Consider the following 17,549-nt stretch of genomic DNA (forward strand, 5'->3'; position numbering starts at 1 on the left):
TGGGGGCAGAGGCCTGTGCTGGTTGGTCAGTGGAGGCTGTGGGCCCCATGGTTACTGGGGACATATCTCAGCCATTCTCTCGCTCCCTGGGTTCTGCTGGCTGAGCTTGGGCTGAGGCCCATTTTCTCCCTGACCATCTTGAGAGTCCTCTGTCCTCTGCCCCGCTGACTGTCCTGGGGTCACCCTATTTTATTTATGGCTGGTGGAACAGGGAGTGGGAGCTGCGCAGAATCCCCACAGGACACAGCTCTTTGAAACCTCAAAGTGGGAGCCTGGGACAGAGCAGAGGCTGAGTTGGAGAGATTCATCCCAACTTACTTTGCAGCCAGATAGGCTTAGTCTTCCCTGTGCTGGCATCCCCTGGGTCCTACTAAGAATTTGGATGTGGCTAGGCCTCTCTGTCTAGAAGAGAAGCAGTCAGTGGTTGGAGAGCCTGTCTGGAGGCATTTTGGTCACACCTGAGAGAGCAGATGAAGGTGGGCCATGTTCTGGGAGCAAAGGGAGCTCATACCCTTCATCCCACCTCCCCTTGTGCACAAAGGACAGCTGTGTCTTTCCTCCTGACTTTACAAGGGACAGCAAAACGCAGGTGGCCACATCCCAAATGATGCCTGTGCGTGATCTTTACACATGCTCTGAGCCTTCCGGGGTCCAAAGTGTAGGTCAGAGGGTGCCTGGCTGATTCCTGGGGGCATATGGCCACTCAGGCAGCTGCTGCTGTATAGCACTGGGCTGGGCCTGGGATGCTCCAGAGAGCCGGACAGATGGAGCAGTGGCGAGCATTTAGGGAGCAGTCACAGAAAGAGGTGGTGAGGATGGAAGGCGGTCACGAGGGTCAGTGCCCAGTGTGGTGCCGAGTCACCAGCGCTGTCCTGGAAAATGATGCCCTTTTGGTTGAGGCCCAGGAAACGGAGTTTTGGGGGCAGGACCTGTCTTTTGAGGGAACAGCCTCTGGTGGGCAGCCGCAGGGCTGCAGGAAGGAGCTGGCAGAGTCCGTGGGGTGAGCTTGGAGTACCAGGAAGATGTGGGCCGTGGTGACCCTGGTAAGGGTGGACCCTGCTGGGATGTGGGCCCTGCTGAGAGAGGTCAGCAGCTGCTGGGGGAGGCTGCGGGCTTAGAGACACTGTGCCGCCATCTAGTGGTCAGGGAGGGAAGTTTCCATGGCAGTGGCCCCAGGCTAGGCTGTGAGGTGTTTTTTGTTTGTTTGTTTGAGATGTAGTTTCGCTCTTGTTGCCCAGGCTGGAGTGCAATGATGTGATCTCGGTTCACCCCAACCTCCATCTCCCAGCTTCAAGCAATTCTCCTGCCTCAGCCTCCTGAGTAGCTGGGATTATAGGTGCATGCCACGACACCCAGCTTATTTTGTATTTTTAGTAGAGAACGGGTTTCTCCATGTTGGTCAGGCTGGTCTCTAACTCCTGACCTCAGGTGATCCACCCGCCTCCCAAAGTGCTGGTATTACAGGTGTGAGCCACCGTGCCCTGCCTAGGCTGAGTTTTATTCCACCTGGATCTGCACATTTCATAGCAAGTTATGCACATATGTCACATCTCCATCACTTTTCAGTCCAGTGAGTCCCAGTCTCTGAGGCTGCAAGTTCACTGTTCTCCTTCGTTCACAATCAGATGTCCCATGCACAGATTTTTGTCACCTTCTGTGAGTTTGTGTTTATGTGTTTGGCTGCACTGTGTCTTCACCAGGGGCAGGGACGTCTGGGGCTGAGAACAAGGCAGAGTTTGTAAGCAGAATAGGGAAGTGCAGAGAGGGAAGATCAATGTCGGGGGTGGGGCACAGGTGGAGCAGGGACAAGTCATCTTTATTTTTCACTCCCAGGGGACCAGAACCCAAGACTGACTATGGGCACAGAACCGCACCCTGTTGGTGTCCCTGGATGTCGCAGGTGCTCCTAATTTTATCTTGTGTTAGCATCTGTATTTTCAAGTGTAAGTTTCATGCCTCATATCAGAAGCAGAGCTTGGTCACTATGACAATTTCCAACACTGTACCCAGTCAAAATGGCTCTGGTTGGTGGCCAGAGATATAGTCTTCGAAGCATCTCTCCTGTCAATGTGCTGGGCTCTCCTCTCCAGCTGCTTCCTTTAAACTGAGAGTTTTGTCATTTCCCCTCAAATTTAAAGTGATCACCTCTCAGTCACAGCGTGATCTCCTGACTGCTGTGTTTGCTCGCTTTTAACAAACCCATTAAAACTTCCTGCTGGAAACCTGTCAGAGAACACCCTGAACCCCGTAATGCTGTTGGCCTACTATTCCCTTCTCTCCTCCCTGCCTGGGCTCCCTGACCTCTGAGCCTGTGGTCTCCAGGTGTTCCGTGTGCTCCCCAGTGCCTGTGAGTAGTAAAAACACTTAGACTTTCTCACTGTGATTGTATCAATGTGGCCTCACAGTATTTGATTATTCAATAGTGTTTGTGACTATGTATATGACTGAGCTCAGTCTTCACAAATGTTCCACGTGGATCTGAAGAGAACACCTGTGGTGCAGGGTGTTTGGCTATCCTGTGCCATTGTTGCTGCCTTTTGAATGTGTGGTTCAAATGCATATTTTTGTAGGGATGAGGCATGTTTGCTAGAGTACTGATGAAGTCTTTAAAATGGTTTATTGTGGACAACATGGACATTCAGAGTGTTAGGTGGATAACTGGTAAGCATCTTAAACAGAACAAGGCCAGGAGTGGGGGCTCATGCCTGTAATCCAGCACTTTGGGAGGCTGAGGCAGCCAGATCACAAGGTCAGGAGTTCGAGACCAGGCTGACCAACATGGTGAAACCCTGTCTCTACTAAAAATACAAAAATTAGCCAGGTATGGTGGCAGGTGCCTGTAATCTTAGCTACTCAGGAGGCTGAAGCAGGAGAATCGCTTGAAACCAGGAGGGAGAGGTTGCAGTGAGCTGAGATTGCACCACTGCACTCCAGCCTGGATGACAGAGTGAGATTCCATCTCAAAAAAAAAAAAAAAAAAAAAAAAAGAAAGAAAAAAGAAAAAGAAATATTTCCAGACGTGTTACAAATGAATGAAAATTAAATAGCAAATTGAGGCCACTAAAGCTCCTTCAGGTGGGGAAGGACTTTCTTACTGTGTAACCAAGGAAGGAAAGAGTTATACACATGAAGCTTTGAAAAAAAGTCTTCAGGTCAAAAAATTCTGTGTAAGAAAAGCAAATAATATCTGAATATATTTGCAATTAAAATAAACAGATAATGTGCTACTGTATAAAGATCACATAAAATTAATAATACCAAAGCATAGCAGAAAAGGGGTAAATACATGAAAGGAGTTCAGAAAAAATCTAATGCTTATTTTCTTCAATGATCATGACTTTTATTTAACCTGATATTGGAGTTCCTAAAGAAATAAGAAATGCAAGATAAATCACAGTTAAATGGATTGGAAAAGTAGAAAAAAAATTGTTGCCGGGCGCGGTGGCTCAAGCCTGTACTCCCAGCACTTTGGGAGGCCGAGGAGGGTGGATCACGAGGTCAAGAGATCGAGACCATCCTGGTCAACATGGTGAAACCCCGTCTCTACTAAAAATACAAAAAATTAGCTGGGCATGGTGGTGCGTGCCTGTAATCCCAGCTACTCAGGAGGCTGAGGCAGGAGAATTGCCTGAACCCAGGAGGTGGAGGTTTCGGTGAGCCGAGATCACACCATTGCACTCCAGCCTGGGTAACAAGAGCGAAACTCTGTCTCAAAAAAAAAAAAAAAAAAAAAAAATTGTTATTATTTTCAGAGGATAACCTTGTTCATATAGAAGACTCCAAGAGGGTCTAATGGAAAAAATTAAAAATAATAAGAGAGATTAGGTAGTTGAATATTCTGAGTATACTAAAATATATTAATTTATCATCAGCAACAACAGACAACTAGATTGTGTAATTTAAGAGATTATAATAGTGTGAGAGAATATAAAATATTTAGGAACCAATCCAACCAAAGACCAAATGCACACAATCTTTTCAGACGAAATTATAACAGTCAAGGGACATTAAAGAAGGTCTAAATACATGGAGAACTATACCATATTCATGGGTCAGAAAAAATAAATATTCTCAAGATGTGAATTCTGTCCAAGTTGACATTGATTAAATATAAGTAGTTTCACTGCATTGATCACAAATCTCTGAGACTGTAAGCTTAGAAAACTTTTCTTCTTTTTTTTTTTCTCTCAACTTTTATTTTAGATAAGAGGGTACATGTGCAGGTGTGTTTCATGGGCATGTTGTGTGATGCTGAGGTTTGGAGTATGAATAATCCTCTCACCCAGGCATTGCAGATAGTACTGAAGAGTTGCACTTTCATTTATCCTCCCTTCCCCAGTAGCTTCTAGCTCCTCCTGTTGCTGTTTTTATGTCCCTGAATATGCAGTGTTTAGCTACCACTTACAAAGTTATGGCTTATGGTTTTTTCTTCCTGTGTTAATATGCTTAGGATAATGGCCTCCATCCGCATCCATGTTGCTACAAACGACATGACTTTTTCTTTTTATATGGCTGCCTAGTATTCCATGGTATATAGGTATGAATTCTGTTATCTATCCCACTCTTGATGGACACCTAGGTTGATTTAATGGCTCTGAGACATACAAACAAAATTCACCCTCCTATACACAGTAGAAATGGAGGTTGATGTCATGGGACACCAAATATTAAAATACAATCCTGTGGCCTCAAATGTTCCCAAATCCACGTGTTTGATAACACAACATTTGGAAGCAAGTGAGATGATATTACCCCCTCCCGCCACTTTTCTGGGAAGCATAAAAATTTATACAAACCTTGTGGAGTAAACTTTCTAAATGCATGTCAAAATACAAAATATATTTCTCTTTGGCTCCCAAAATTCAATGGAAGTAATTTATCACAGTTATAGTCATAAAAAATGATACCTAATCATAGTTATTCATGATACTGATAATTTAACAGCAAAAGATTGGGAACAGCCTAGACTTTCACCAGCATAATGCCAATTAAACAGGTCAACTTATATCTATACAGTGGAATATAATGCAACCATATAAAAAGTAGAGAATCTTTCGGGTATTCAACTGGAAATACCTCCATGTTCTGTTCCAATTACAGCATGTAAATAACATGAAACAAGATGCATTTTTCAAACTAAATCTTGCCTTAAAAATGTTATCTTGGCTGGGCAAGGTGGCTTACACCTGTAATCCCAGCACTTTGGGAGGCTGAGGTGGGTGGATCAGGAGGTCAGGAGATTGAGACCATCCTGGCCAACATGGTAAAACACCATCTCTACTAAAAAATAAAAATAAAAAAATTAGCTGGGCATGGTGGCACATGCCTGTAACTCCAGCTACTTGGGAGGCTGAGACAGGAGAATCACTTGAACCCAGGAGGCAGAGGTCATAGTGAGCCAAGATCACGCCACTGCACTCCAGCCTGGTGGCAGAGTGAGACTCCATCTCAAAAAAAACAAACAAAAAAAACTAATAAATAAAAAATATCATCTTTATTTATTTTTTAATTTCAGAGACAGAGTCTTGCTCCCCCACCCAGGCTGAGGTGCAGTGGTGTGATCAGAACTCATTGAGGCCTTGAATTTCTAGGCTTAAGTGATTCTCCCATTTCAGCCTCCTGAGTAGCTGGGACCACAGTTTGTGCCATCATGCCCACCTAATTTTGTATATTTGTGTGTGTGTTCATAGAGACGAGGTTTCATTATGCTGCCCAGGCTGGTCTTAACCTTTTGGGCTCAAGTGATCCACAAGCCTTGGTGTCCCAAAATGCTGGGATTACAAGCTTGAGCCACTGCACCCAGCCCTGCCTTCTGTTTTTATTGGACAGCAGTCTACTCACTCATCACTTTCCCAATCAGTGGATTTTTAACCTTCCCGTTTTCCTACCATGTGTCCATGCCAATGTCCAGATGTATATATTTGTGTTTAGAACTGGACGTTCATTTAAAAAGTGAAGGCTAAGGAACGGCATCCTAGCTGATTTTCCAGGATTCTAATCTTCACTGTCTAAGCTGTGTGTTTCCAACCTTGGATACTGGTTAGAGTCATCTGTAGGGCATAAAACCTATGAATGCCTGTGCCTTCCCCCGAGAGTGTCTGATTCGATTGGTGCACGGTGTGGCCCAGGCACTGGTTGTTTAAGAATGCTTCCAAGGAAGATGGTCATTTTATGAGCCCAGTGCTCAAAATTAACATTCCCAGTAATCAGAGAGATTGAAATCTTACGGGACGCTAATATGATGCATGGAGAAGGTGCAGGGGTTTTATAGATGAGCTGCTGAGGGGATGGTGTCTGATTTGCAAAGGGCATAAAAGACTGGTTAGATAAGTTGTGTCATTTGCATAGGGCAGAAATTTCTGGTAGTAACCATTCTGATCCTGTATTATGCAGGTGGCTTTCCTACCTGAGCTGGGCCATATTGCCCATTTCTCTGTCACAGTACACATGGTAACAAAAATGGAAAATAAAGACCATGTTGGACACACCTGGCCTCCAGGGAGCCCTTTTCTATTGGCACAGCTGCTGCCATTCCCCTGTGCAAGCTTCTAGCTTCCTTATTTATGTTTGAAGTTTGATTTTTCAGGCTGCTCTTTGTTAGAAAAAAAATAATTTCTGGGGCTGCTTTTTGTTAGAAGGGAAGCTCTGCCAAAGACCCTGTTGCCCTCACTATCTGCCTAAATATATATTTTTTTACTTCTTGTATCAAAGCTCTGGTTCAATAAAACATCAACAGATGCAGACACTTGCCTCAGTCACTCACTTTGGTTAACAATATGGCAACCATGAAGGGATCCTCTGAATGCAGTTCAGCCCATTTGACATGCAGCGATTCTCCTGTTCACGCTCAGTGCCAACAATAGGGCTTTAGCTCTGACTGACTGTGTGACTTTCTGAGGATTGGGTTCTACTAACTCTCAAGGTCCCTGCTCTCCTCACTTGTTTGTTTGAGATCTGAGTTTTGTTTTACCACAGAACTCCTCTACTTACGGAGTTTTCCTCACTTCCTACAAGAAGGAGAGTTTCCTGTTCCTGTGACAGTGGAGAGCAGACTTCATCTTGGTCCCCTCTCAGGTAACGAGCTGGTTTGGGGTTTTGTTTTAGAACTTGGTAGTTACAGGTGAAGATTTATTGCTTCTTGACTCTAACCTCTCCTTATGCTTCGAGTATTCAAAAGTATGTAAATTGTGCAATGGCTGTTTGTGTTTTTGGTTTTCATCACTGTTCCTCTGGATTTGACCAACTCTTTGGCCTGTCTAGTGCCCCGAACACCTTCCAACTTGGTCACATCCAACAGGAGCTCTAAATGATGGTGAATCAGGCCTCTACAGTGGCTAAAACACCTGCAACTGCTGAACATCAAATTCCACCTCTAGAAACACCTGCCAGTTTAACCCAAAACATGTTTCTTTGAAAAATGTTTAAATGGCTGCCAGAGGGTCAGCAAACAAGAGTGACACTGCAAAGCTGCCTTTTGTAGGGAAATTTACATCATAGAGACTCTTTATTAATGCAGGCAGGTCTTCCCTTATCTGAATCTGGGAAATTTAACTGAATCTTTGGTTTTGATATTTGTGTGATTTTGAGTTGTTGAGGTACTCGTTCACCTTTTTGAAGATGCCTCACACATCCTTGGCTGAGTCATAATGTAGGTGAAGGCTTATTAATTTCAGTTGGGAGGTTATTTCTGGTAAAAAAAATTCAAAATCCTGTAATATCGGCAGTGTGTCCTAGCTAAAATCTGATCATAAGAAGTCTGAAAGTGTTATAGTAGGTAGCTCATCAGACATGAGCAGGGCAGGAAGCAGCTTTCCACCCCATACACTAGGAATGTCAGCTGACTATCAAGTGATGGTGAGGTGGTTGTTAACTGCCTCTCAACAGTAATAATTGGTCACAGCCAGTGCCAGGTAAAGGCAGTCTTTCGATAGATAGAAAACACCTGAAACAGGTAATTAGCAGTTTGCTGATAAATTCACAGAAGCTGGGAGCGTGGGCTCAGGCACGTAAATGAAGAGGCTAAATGGTGAGGGCAGGAAACCTCAAGTGAGCATGCGTACAATTCCAGTAAACACAGGACACCTGCTCCCCTCTCGAGGGCTGGTGGGCCACTGTGCGTGCCGACGCCTCACTCCAAGGGAAAAATCGGAGAAGAGATGCACACCCCAGAATTACGCCAGCATACAATAGCGTAAGTAAAGTCAAACCACGCTCTTGATCTATCGTCACCTGCTTGCTCCTCTTTTAAGTGTACTATTTTTTTTTTAACTCTTGCTCTAAAGCTTTTTAATAAACCTTCACTCCTGCTCTAAAACTTGCCTCAGTCTCTTCTGCCTCATGACTCTTAGTGAAACTCTTTCTTCTAAAGAGGCAAAAATTGAGGTTCCTGCAGATTTGTCCAAATCTGCTGCTAACATACTTTGGTGCCATTTCCAGATAAGTATGGTGGCCAAGAGAAACGTTTTTTAAAAGAGCTCTATGATGAAATGTCAGCTTAATGAAAAACCATATTCAAGCCATGTATTTATTTCATGTAAAATATATATATTCAGGTAGAATACACATTAATATTAAATATATATGCAGACTATATATTCCTATTATCTATGTATTCAGAAAATCTGAATATATATGTTCAAGTCCTTTCTGCTTTTCTTTCATATCTTTAAAAGATCTTCTTTTCAGTTGACTGAAATCTATTAAAATCGTGTGCTTAGTGTCACTTATTTTTCTTTCTTAAGAATTCTTTTTCTGTTTATTTCTTTGCCCCTTTTTTCTTTTGCTACTGTTGATGCCCCATGAAGGGACCTAGAATATTTCTAACAGCCTGGGTCCCCTTTAAGAAAGCAGAAATGATAACACAGCTGCCGCCATATGGGAGGAACCAGTTTTTGTTTTTAAACCCCAGAGCGTGGTAAGTGAATAAATTCCCCTCAGGGTAAAACTCTGCTCTCTTTGCTCTTGTGTTACCTGACCTCTTTGGCTTTTGGGGGCATCAGACATTACTTTCTACTGTAAAAATACTTGATCTTGTGTCTGTGTTGGCTCCTGGGTCAGGGGCATGAGCTCTGGTTTTGGAGGTGACTAACGGTAGTTACAAGGAATGATTATTACTTCAAAGGCCATTTATTTCTTTGTGTTGAGACAAGAAAGACATGGTTTAAAGAATTCTAAAAGTAGAAATTCGTGAAAGGTAGGATTTGTGAAATTCTAAAAGTAAAGGAGGCAAAACTCTGGAAGGCGGATGTTATTCAGGAGACCTCAGAAATCTTAGGGTGTCCTATTTCCAGATGAAGTGGTGAATGAGGTTTAATTATGGAGTTGGGTTATACTGGGCACGTAACTCATCTGTCTCAGTGTTTTTTTAATTTGTGAAAATCAGGATGCTGACACTCAGGACTTTTACTGAGAACTGTAACTATTAATATAGTGTCTGGTGCACAGTGAGTGATGACTCAGCGTAAGCTATTATAATTATGGGAATAGACAAAGGTGCCACCCTGGGCCCCCAAAATGGGAGGAATTTTCTAGCCAGAGTCCTGGAAGGCCAGCTGCAGATGAAGATGGTTAAGGGGGAACCTTAGCTTCTAGAAGTAAAAGGACTGGGGAGGAGTAACTCATGCACAATATTCTGTGAAAATACGTTCAGCCAACAGCTGGACTATCCAGAGTGGGTGTGACTTCTGTCACAGTTACTGTCTCCTGAGAGCCCAAGAATGTGTCCTAGAGTCAGATCACTTTGATGTAAGCCATGCCTAGAAATGCACTTCAGAGCTGCTTTGAACATACTGTTCATCTCGCCAAGGAAAAGAATTCATCTTTCTAGAGAAATCCGCTCTTGTGGTCCAGGCCATTATTCATGTCTCTGTATTATTGTAATTTATGAGGTGTTAAGATAAAGACTAAAGAAGTGTGAAATAAGGAATAACATGTCTGAATTAACAGGGAAGAACTGGGACTGGTATGTGTAAATAAGAGGAAGCATGTATAAATCTTGTGTGAATATATAAGGAACTTCTTGTTTTAAATAGACGTCTTCATATAAATAATAGCCACTGCCTTGAGTGGATAGCAGACTGCGTCATTGCTGGAAGAACATTCCCGCAGAGCCATGAGAGACTGAGTAGTGTGGCTTCTTTACTACATTTCGGGCTAGAGTGAGTAAAATACTGAAGAGAAGTGAGTCAAAGAAGAAGATGGGTGAGGATGAGAGAAATGGAATGGTGAAAAGAAAGAACTGAAAGGAATGTTTACCAAGTGCTCATTAGGTACCAGGCTCTGTGACTCATAGCTTAAACATTTAAATTTACTCATTCGCTGTCATTTTCTGAGGCAGTAAGAGTCACTTTTGTGCTGTAGGTAAGAAAAGAGGCTGAGGGAGGTCAAATGAGTGATTCAGGGTTATCAAGCCACTTCATGGTACAGCCAGTGTGTTTCACATCAAAGTTTGTTCGCAGACAAAAAAGTGAGACTCAGAAGAAAGGCAAAGCAAGTTTTTGATTTGTGTGACATTTATTACAGTTACCTGTTTTAGGCAGAATAATGGCTAAAAAACTGGGATTTTTAAGGTGGATCTGAAGTGGCCTAGCAGCCTTAGCTTGACCTATTCTTCTTGGAGTTGTCCACACTTATGGATTAATATTTGCTTCTATTAAGGGAAGACAAACAGTTTTTCCTGGGGCCATGAGGATCCTGGTCTCCATATGGGCTAAAATGTCTCTACCTTCCTGGTGTGGTTGCTCATGCCTGTAATCCTAGCACTTTGGGAGGCCGGGGCAGGTGGATTATGAGGTCAGGAGTTGAAGACCAGCCTGGCCCAGATGGTGAAACCCCGTCTCTACTAAAAATACAAAAATTAGTTGGGTGTGGTGGTGGGTGCCTGTAATCCCACTTAGGCAGAGAATTGCTTGAACCTGGGAGGCAGAGGTTGCAGTGAGCTGAGATGGCCCCACTATACTTAGGCTGGGTGATAGAACGAGACTCTGGCTCAAGAGAAAAAAAAAAAGTCTCTACCTAATAAAAAAGTGGGACTTTCAGGCATGATTTAAACAGGCATGTGTAAATAATAAGTCTCCCAACTACAACTAATTGAGAAAAATATCAGGTTAGAGTCTTTCCTGAGATACACCACAGTTGTTCTATGGGAAGAATGAGGGCCTGGATTGGAGAAGAGAACAGACTGGCTTCAGTATCCAGGAGGATGTCCACCTTCTTCCCTCCAGTTTTCAAAATCACCTGAGGCTCCTGAGCAGTGATGGCAGCCTGAGCCACTGGAGTTGGGGGTTTGAGCCCTGGGACCCATCAGTCCTGCTGGATCATCTGTGAGACCAGTTCTAGACCCAGTGACCTTGGTCTCCAGGGGCAGTTCTGTCTCCAGTGGTCTCCACCACAGGCTGGACAGGGTCCAGGTGGTGTTTTCTTGTTGCCTGGGCAATTCTTCTTAAAGTGCCCTGGCTTGCCACACCAGCAACAACTAGTGGATGCTCCTCAGGGACCTGGACTCTTAAGGCTTGCAAAACAACCACTAGAGCCTCAGTCATTCTCTTGTGCTTTCTTTCTCCTGGGTCCCCTCTCAGTCCCTCTTGTGAAAGACCATGGCGGCCACCTTCAGGAGATTCTCCAAGGTGCTGTCTGGTCCTATAGCCTGTTTCTGTATCTTCCTTCTAATATCAGGAGATGCCTGTGTAATAAACTCGTACTTCAGGATGAGCTGCCCCTCAGCTGAATCAGGGGACAAGGAGGTGTGTTTTATTAAATCAGGGACGAGGAGGTGTGTTTTATTAAAGCTTCTCTCAGCCTTTCCAAAAAGGCAGGGAGTTTTTCATTTAGTTTCTGGTTTAACAAGGACATTTAGGGTAGTTAAGAGGTTTGGTTCTGGTTCTTTGCAAGCCTGTTAAAATGCACATGTAAAGCATTTTCTGTTTATCTACAGGGTCACAGGGATTTCACTCAGAACTATTAGGAGGTACAGCCTCTCTCTATATTGAGAATGGTTGTCGTGTTATTTCCTTACGTTCCCTATCTCCGTTTTATTCTGGTCTACTATAGGAGACATAGTTCATCTCCAAACTATTCTGCTGCTTGCAGAGCTGCCTGCTTTTCAGCTACAATGAGGGTTTGGCTTAGAAGCGGCATAACTGCCCTTCATGTGAGATCAAACACTTGTGTTAAATTTCGGAAGGCATCTATATACCTATCGGCATCATCGAAAAATCAACCCGAGTCTCCTTTTATTTGCATAAGGTGCTATAATGAGATGGGAATATGTACCCTAGTGTTGCCCCTTCCATCTGGCATTTCTTGTAGGGGTAAAGTTGAAGTTGGGGCAGTTGGGAGTTTTGGAGATGGTGGAACTGATGGCACCGTTGGAGGGGGCCCTGAATAAAGGAAACTAGAAGAACTGGGGCACACAGAAGCCGCCTCCAACAGCTTCTCAAAAACTTGGTCTTCTGACCTAGGGGCACTGCTCTTTAAAGACCAGCCTGATATGATCGTTAAGAGGGCTGAGTCAGGCCAGACACATTGGCTAATGCCTATAATCCCAGCACTTTGGGAGGCTGAGGCAGGCAGATCACCTGAGGTCAGGAGTTTGAGACCAGCCTGGCCAATACGGTGAAACTCCATCTCTACTAAAAATACAAAAATTACCTGGATGCACTGGTGTGCACCTGTAGTCCCAGCTACTTGGGAGGCTGAGGCAGGAGAATCTCTTGAACCTGGGTGGTGGAGGTTGCAGGGAGCCGAGATAACACCACCGCACTCTAACCTGGTGAGAGAGCAAGACTCCATCTAAAAAAAAAAGGGCTGAGTCAATTGTGCAATGCTTGCAAAGGTCTAGGTTGTCTCACAGGGCAAGGAAAGCCTGTACATAGGGGATCTCAGACAATTTGACCTCCCAGTCAAAGAGTAAAATCGAACACCCTACCCTCTCCTGTCCCCATCTGGCTCCCCACTTCAGAGCAGTCTGGACTGCACCAAGACCCTGTCACAGGGATACATGCTGACATGCTTTGACCGTGCTGAGTGCTGGCTGATGAGAAGGATCCTCCCTCTCTCTCATTGTGTCAAGCTTGGAAAAGCTTCCAAGGATGGACATTCAGTTACCTGGGTGTCCTAGATAAAATTGCTTTTCCTTGAGGTGTGCAGGGCAAATCTCCCATGTCTTCTGGAAAGGGAGGCCTGTGCTGATTGGTCAGTGGGGGCTGTGGGTCCCAAGCTTCCAGGGACCCTCTCAGCCACCGTCTTGTTCTCTGGGGCCTGGCAGCTGAGCTCGGGCTTAGGCCCGTGTGTGTTCCCTCTGACCACCTTGGGTGTCCTCTGTCCTTTGCTTAGTTGACTGTCCCACCTTGGTCATGGCTGGTGCAGCAGAGGGGCAGCTGCTCAGGGACCATGCAGGACATGGCTGCTAAAGGCCCAGGAAAGGGAGCCTGGGAGAGGGCAGGGGCTCTCTCATTGTTTGAGCTGCAAACATCAAGTTCCCCAGCATGTAGCAGGGTCTTTCCTCTTCATTTTTATAGATGAGTGGTCCTGAAAGGTGTTGTGGGTGGTGTGAAGACTCTTATCAAAATTTTCTATGAGCCCTCATTAAATATTTGTACCTGCTAATCACAAAAATGACCTGGAATGAAACTGAGTGCTTTAAAGAATTCAGGTGTGATTTGCTTTTCTGGGAAGACAACTGAGTAAGTGATTTACAAACAGAGGAGTGTAACCCAACAGAGGAAGAAAGGAAGGGCAAGGAAATTGTAAAGTGTAGACAGCTGTGATGTCTTTCGCACATTTATCTCAGTCAGACAGCTCCAAGGAAGTACTACGTTCATAATTATGTAAAAGAACATAAAAATCTCAGGATTGTCAAACTCTTTACACCAAAGAGATAGTCCAGCCTGTAGACTGATGCAGGGCCACCTCCTCTCCCCAGATTAACAACTGTTACTTTGCGACGTTGTGTGAATGCATTGTACATTTGTCAGAACCCCACAGAAAGGCAAAAAAGCATCAGGCATCTCTGGATGACTGCCCTCACAAAATGTTTTTTGCTGAACTCAAAGCTTTTTGAGATGTACATCCTCCCATAAAACAAGGTCACGTCAATTGTAACCTTCAGTGTGCAATCCAGGACTAGCTCCTAACGTGAAATCCCATTAGGTCTCACACTGATAATGCTTTATTTTCCAAGTACAAAAGAACGACAGGATGAGACCAGTCATTTTTTCTCCTACTTGTCTCTTTCTATCTGCTGTATCCCCTCTAAGAGGATGTTTACGTATCAGGCCTCCTGAAAACCTCTTCAAAGACAAGTCATGGAGATATTTGATGACTCATGTTTTGCCAGAATGCACTCTCAAGCTCCATAAACCTCCATGGACTCAGACACTGACCTCAGTCGCTCATGTGGTTTTACATTTTGGGGAACAAAATAGGGGCCCTCTGAGTGGGGCTTGGCCTTTTGACCTGCAGAGATTCTCCTGCTGGTGCTCGGTACCAACTATAGAGCTTTAACTGATTGTGTGCCTTTCTGGAGGGCCCTGCTCGCCCCAGTTGTTTGATATCTGAGTTTTGTTTTGCCATGGACCTCCTTTACTGAAGGAGCTTTGCTCTCTTTCTACAAAAAAGTGAGATTTCTGCTCCTGTGACAGTCAAGAGCGGCCTTCAGCTTGGTCTCGGGTAAGGAGCTGGTGTGGGGTTTTGTTTCAGAATTTGGTAGCTGCAGGTGAAAGTTTACTGCTACTTGGCTCTAACCTCTCATTAGGCTTAGAGTGTTCAGCAGTGTGTAGTTAGTATAACGGCTATGTGTGGTTTTGGTTTTCATTGTTCTTCCTTTGGTGTCCTGACACCATTGTTTTTTTTTTTTTCTTTGAGATGGAGTTTCGCTCTTGTTACACAGGCTGGAGTGCAATGGAGCGATCTCGGCTCACCGCAACCACCACCTCCTGGGTTCAGGCAATTCTCCTGCCTCAGCCTCTTGAGTATCGGGGATTACAGGCACGTGTCATCATGCCCAGCTAATTTTTTTTTGTATTTTTAGTAGACACAGGGTTTCACCATGTTGACCAGGATGGTCTCGATCTCTTGACCTTGTGATCCACCCGCCTCGGCCTCCCAAAGTGCTGGGATTACAGGCATGAGCCACCGTGTCTGGCCCATGACACCTTTCAACTTGGTCAAATCCAACAGGAGCTCTAGATTATAGTCAGTCAGGACTCTAAATTGGCTGAAATCCCTGTAACTGCAGTACATCAAATTCCACCTCTAGAAACACCTGCAAATTCAAGGAAATAAAAATATTTTAACACAAAATATATTCATTTGACACATTTTGAGACAGCTGTCAGAAAGCCAATGAGTGGAAGGGGTCCTGCAAAGCTGCCGTTTGTGGAAAAAATTTACATCATAGAGACTATTTATGCAGGCAGGTGTTCCCTAATCTGGATCTGATTAGGGCAGAATCAACTGGAAACAATTACCTGAATCTAATACTTTAAAGGTACAAAATAATTACTTAGGATTGATTTTCTCTGTGGGCTTCTACATGCCAGGTTTTATCTTTACAAGACCAGCTTGGCTAGTGAAACTTCCGTTCTCTCTCCCATAACCTGTCTTGCCACTAAAACCTGATGTAGCACCATAACTGGTCTGTGGGCATGCTGGTATGCCGGAAAATAATCAGCCAGCAAAAGGGTAAGAATTTATTCCATTCAAGACTCCTGGCTTCTCTCTGTGCAGTCTTTTCAGTTGAATGCTAAAAATCACTGTTTTCTCCACAAAATTTTGACTAATGGGAGAAGTTTCGTGCTTGAGTATTCCTGGTTTAGTGACCCTGGTGTACTTTTAGTAATTTGGGGATATGAATATTCATATTTAAATTTTCACTTCCAGAAATAATTTTTCTCTTTTTTTCCTCCTATGTTGTTAATAAAGGAGCATACTGGATAAATTTTCCTCTCATCTTATGTCTTTGAAGGCCTGATTTGCGACAAGTGAGAGCACTCTCTTTAGTCTGCATCATACGGTGGAGTTTGTTTGTTTGAGTCACATAAAATGACCAGCCTTCGAGTCCCTGGGAACTCAAGATGTTTTGTTTTGTTTGTTCCAAATGGATCGAGCTCCCGGGAGGTTTTGTCATAATAAGTTCCATCCATAAGGGGCTTTGGTCATCCCAACTGTTGTTGCCTGGATAGGACTGTGGCAAAAAGAGTCTTTTGCTTTCCTAGCCTATTCCTGGGAGTCAATATTTTATTTCACTGGGACCGGGGAGGAGAGGATCTTTGGGACTGCATGTTCACTGAAGAGGCTGTTGCATTGAGTCACTTAGAATCAATACACCACTGGAAATTCTAATTGTCCATGGCCAGAAGTTAGATCCATTAAATTGGACTTCTAAGTTAATAATATATATATATTTTAGAGATCTGTTATTTCAAATGTTGATGGGAGGATGAAATTTCAAAGAAAGATACATTATAGTGGCAGAGCTAGCTTTAAAATTTTTCTTGACTAAATTACAGAGTCAAAATCTGACCTAAAACAAAGTTAACTTCCTTTGTAAGCTCAAACTTCCTGCTTTAGATTCTCTGAGGGCATACGAGTAAAAGCTACTCTTACCTTGTGGTTAAATAGTTAAAATTCTGTGCTTTGCTTTCACTGCTGTGGCCTGATTTTAATTTTTGGGTCAGGGAAACAGCCCTTTTGTTCTAATATTTGTTTGATTCTTGAGTTTTTGTAGTATTCATGTACCTCTTTCGAGATGTCTCATACATCCTTGGATAAGCCATAATCTTGGTTAAGGCTTATTAGTTTAAGTTTAGAGGATAATTCTGGTAAAGAAAAAAGTTTAAAATCCATAAATTTCAGCTGTTTGTCCCAGCTAAACTCTGCTAATAAGAAGTGTGAACGTGTTGCAGTAGGTAGCTCATGAGACTTAAGCAGGGCAGGAGAGGGCTTCCCACCTCATACACCAGGAATGTCAGGTGAACATCAGGTGTCATGAGACTTAAGCAGGGCAGGAGGGAGCTTCCCACCCCATACACCAGGAATGTCAAGTGACACCAGGTGACAGTAAGGTGGTTGTTATTTGTCTCTCTAAAATAATAATTGGTCACAGTCAGTGCCAGAGAAAGGCAGTCTCCCAGCAGATAAGAAACACCAGAAATAGGTGATAAATAGGTGATGAGCAGCTTCCTGACAAATTCTCAGAAGTTGCGTGACTGAGCTCAAGCACGTGCATTAAGAGACAAAATGGTAGAGTTTTACTGGTGTATAACCTTTCAGGAGCATTCGACTGAAAGGGAAAAAGGCATCAAGTGAACATGTGTGTGACTCTGGTGAACACACTGCACCTGCTCCCCACCCCCAAGTGTCGGCAGGCCACTGTGCATGCCAACAGCCCACTCCAAGGGAGGAAGAAGGGAATAAGAGATTCAGACCCCAGAATTATGCCAACTTACAAAATCCTAAGTCGGAGATGGAATCACACACTTGATCTCTTGTCACGTGCTTGGCCCTCTTTTAAGTGTACTTTAATTCTTTCTCTGCAGCTTTTTAATAAA

General features: G+C 43.8%; 1 protein-coding gene across 1 annotated transcript in view; it reads right to left on the reverse strand.

The window, feature by feature from the left end:
* Positions 1-11,572: 11,572 nt before the first annotated feature.
* LOC135276814 (pregnancy-specific beta-1-glycoprotein 7-like) overlaps positions 11,573-17,549 on the reverse strand; it is a 40,543-nt gene continuing 34,566 nt past the window's right edge. The window contains exons 6-7 of the mRNA XM_064382123.1: positions 13,346-13,405; positions 11,573-11,721 (exon numbers count right to left, since the gene is read on the reverse strand). Of these exons, the coding sequence (XP_064238193.1) occupies positions 11,573-11,721; positions 13,346-13,405 (209 nt within the window). The remainder of the gene's footprint in view (positions 11,722-13,345; positions 13,406-17,549) is intronic.

This window comes from Aotus nancymaae, unplaced genomic scaffold (assembly GCF_030222135.1).
Source record: "Aotus nancymaae isolate 86718 unplaced genomic scaffold, 86718_ANA_hifiasm-v0.15.2.pri h1tg000028l, whole genome shotgun sequence".
In the NCBI taxonomy this organism is placed as follows: domain Eukaryota; kingdom Metazoa; phylum Chordata; class Mammalia; order Primates; family Aotidae; genus Aotus; species Aotus nancymaae.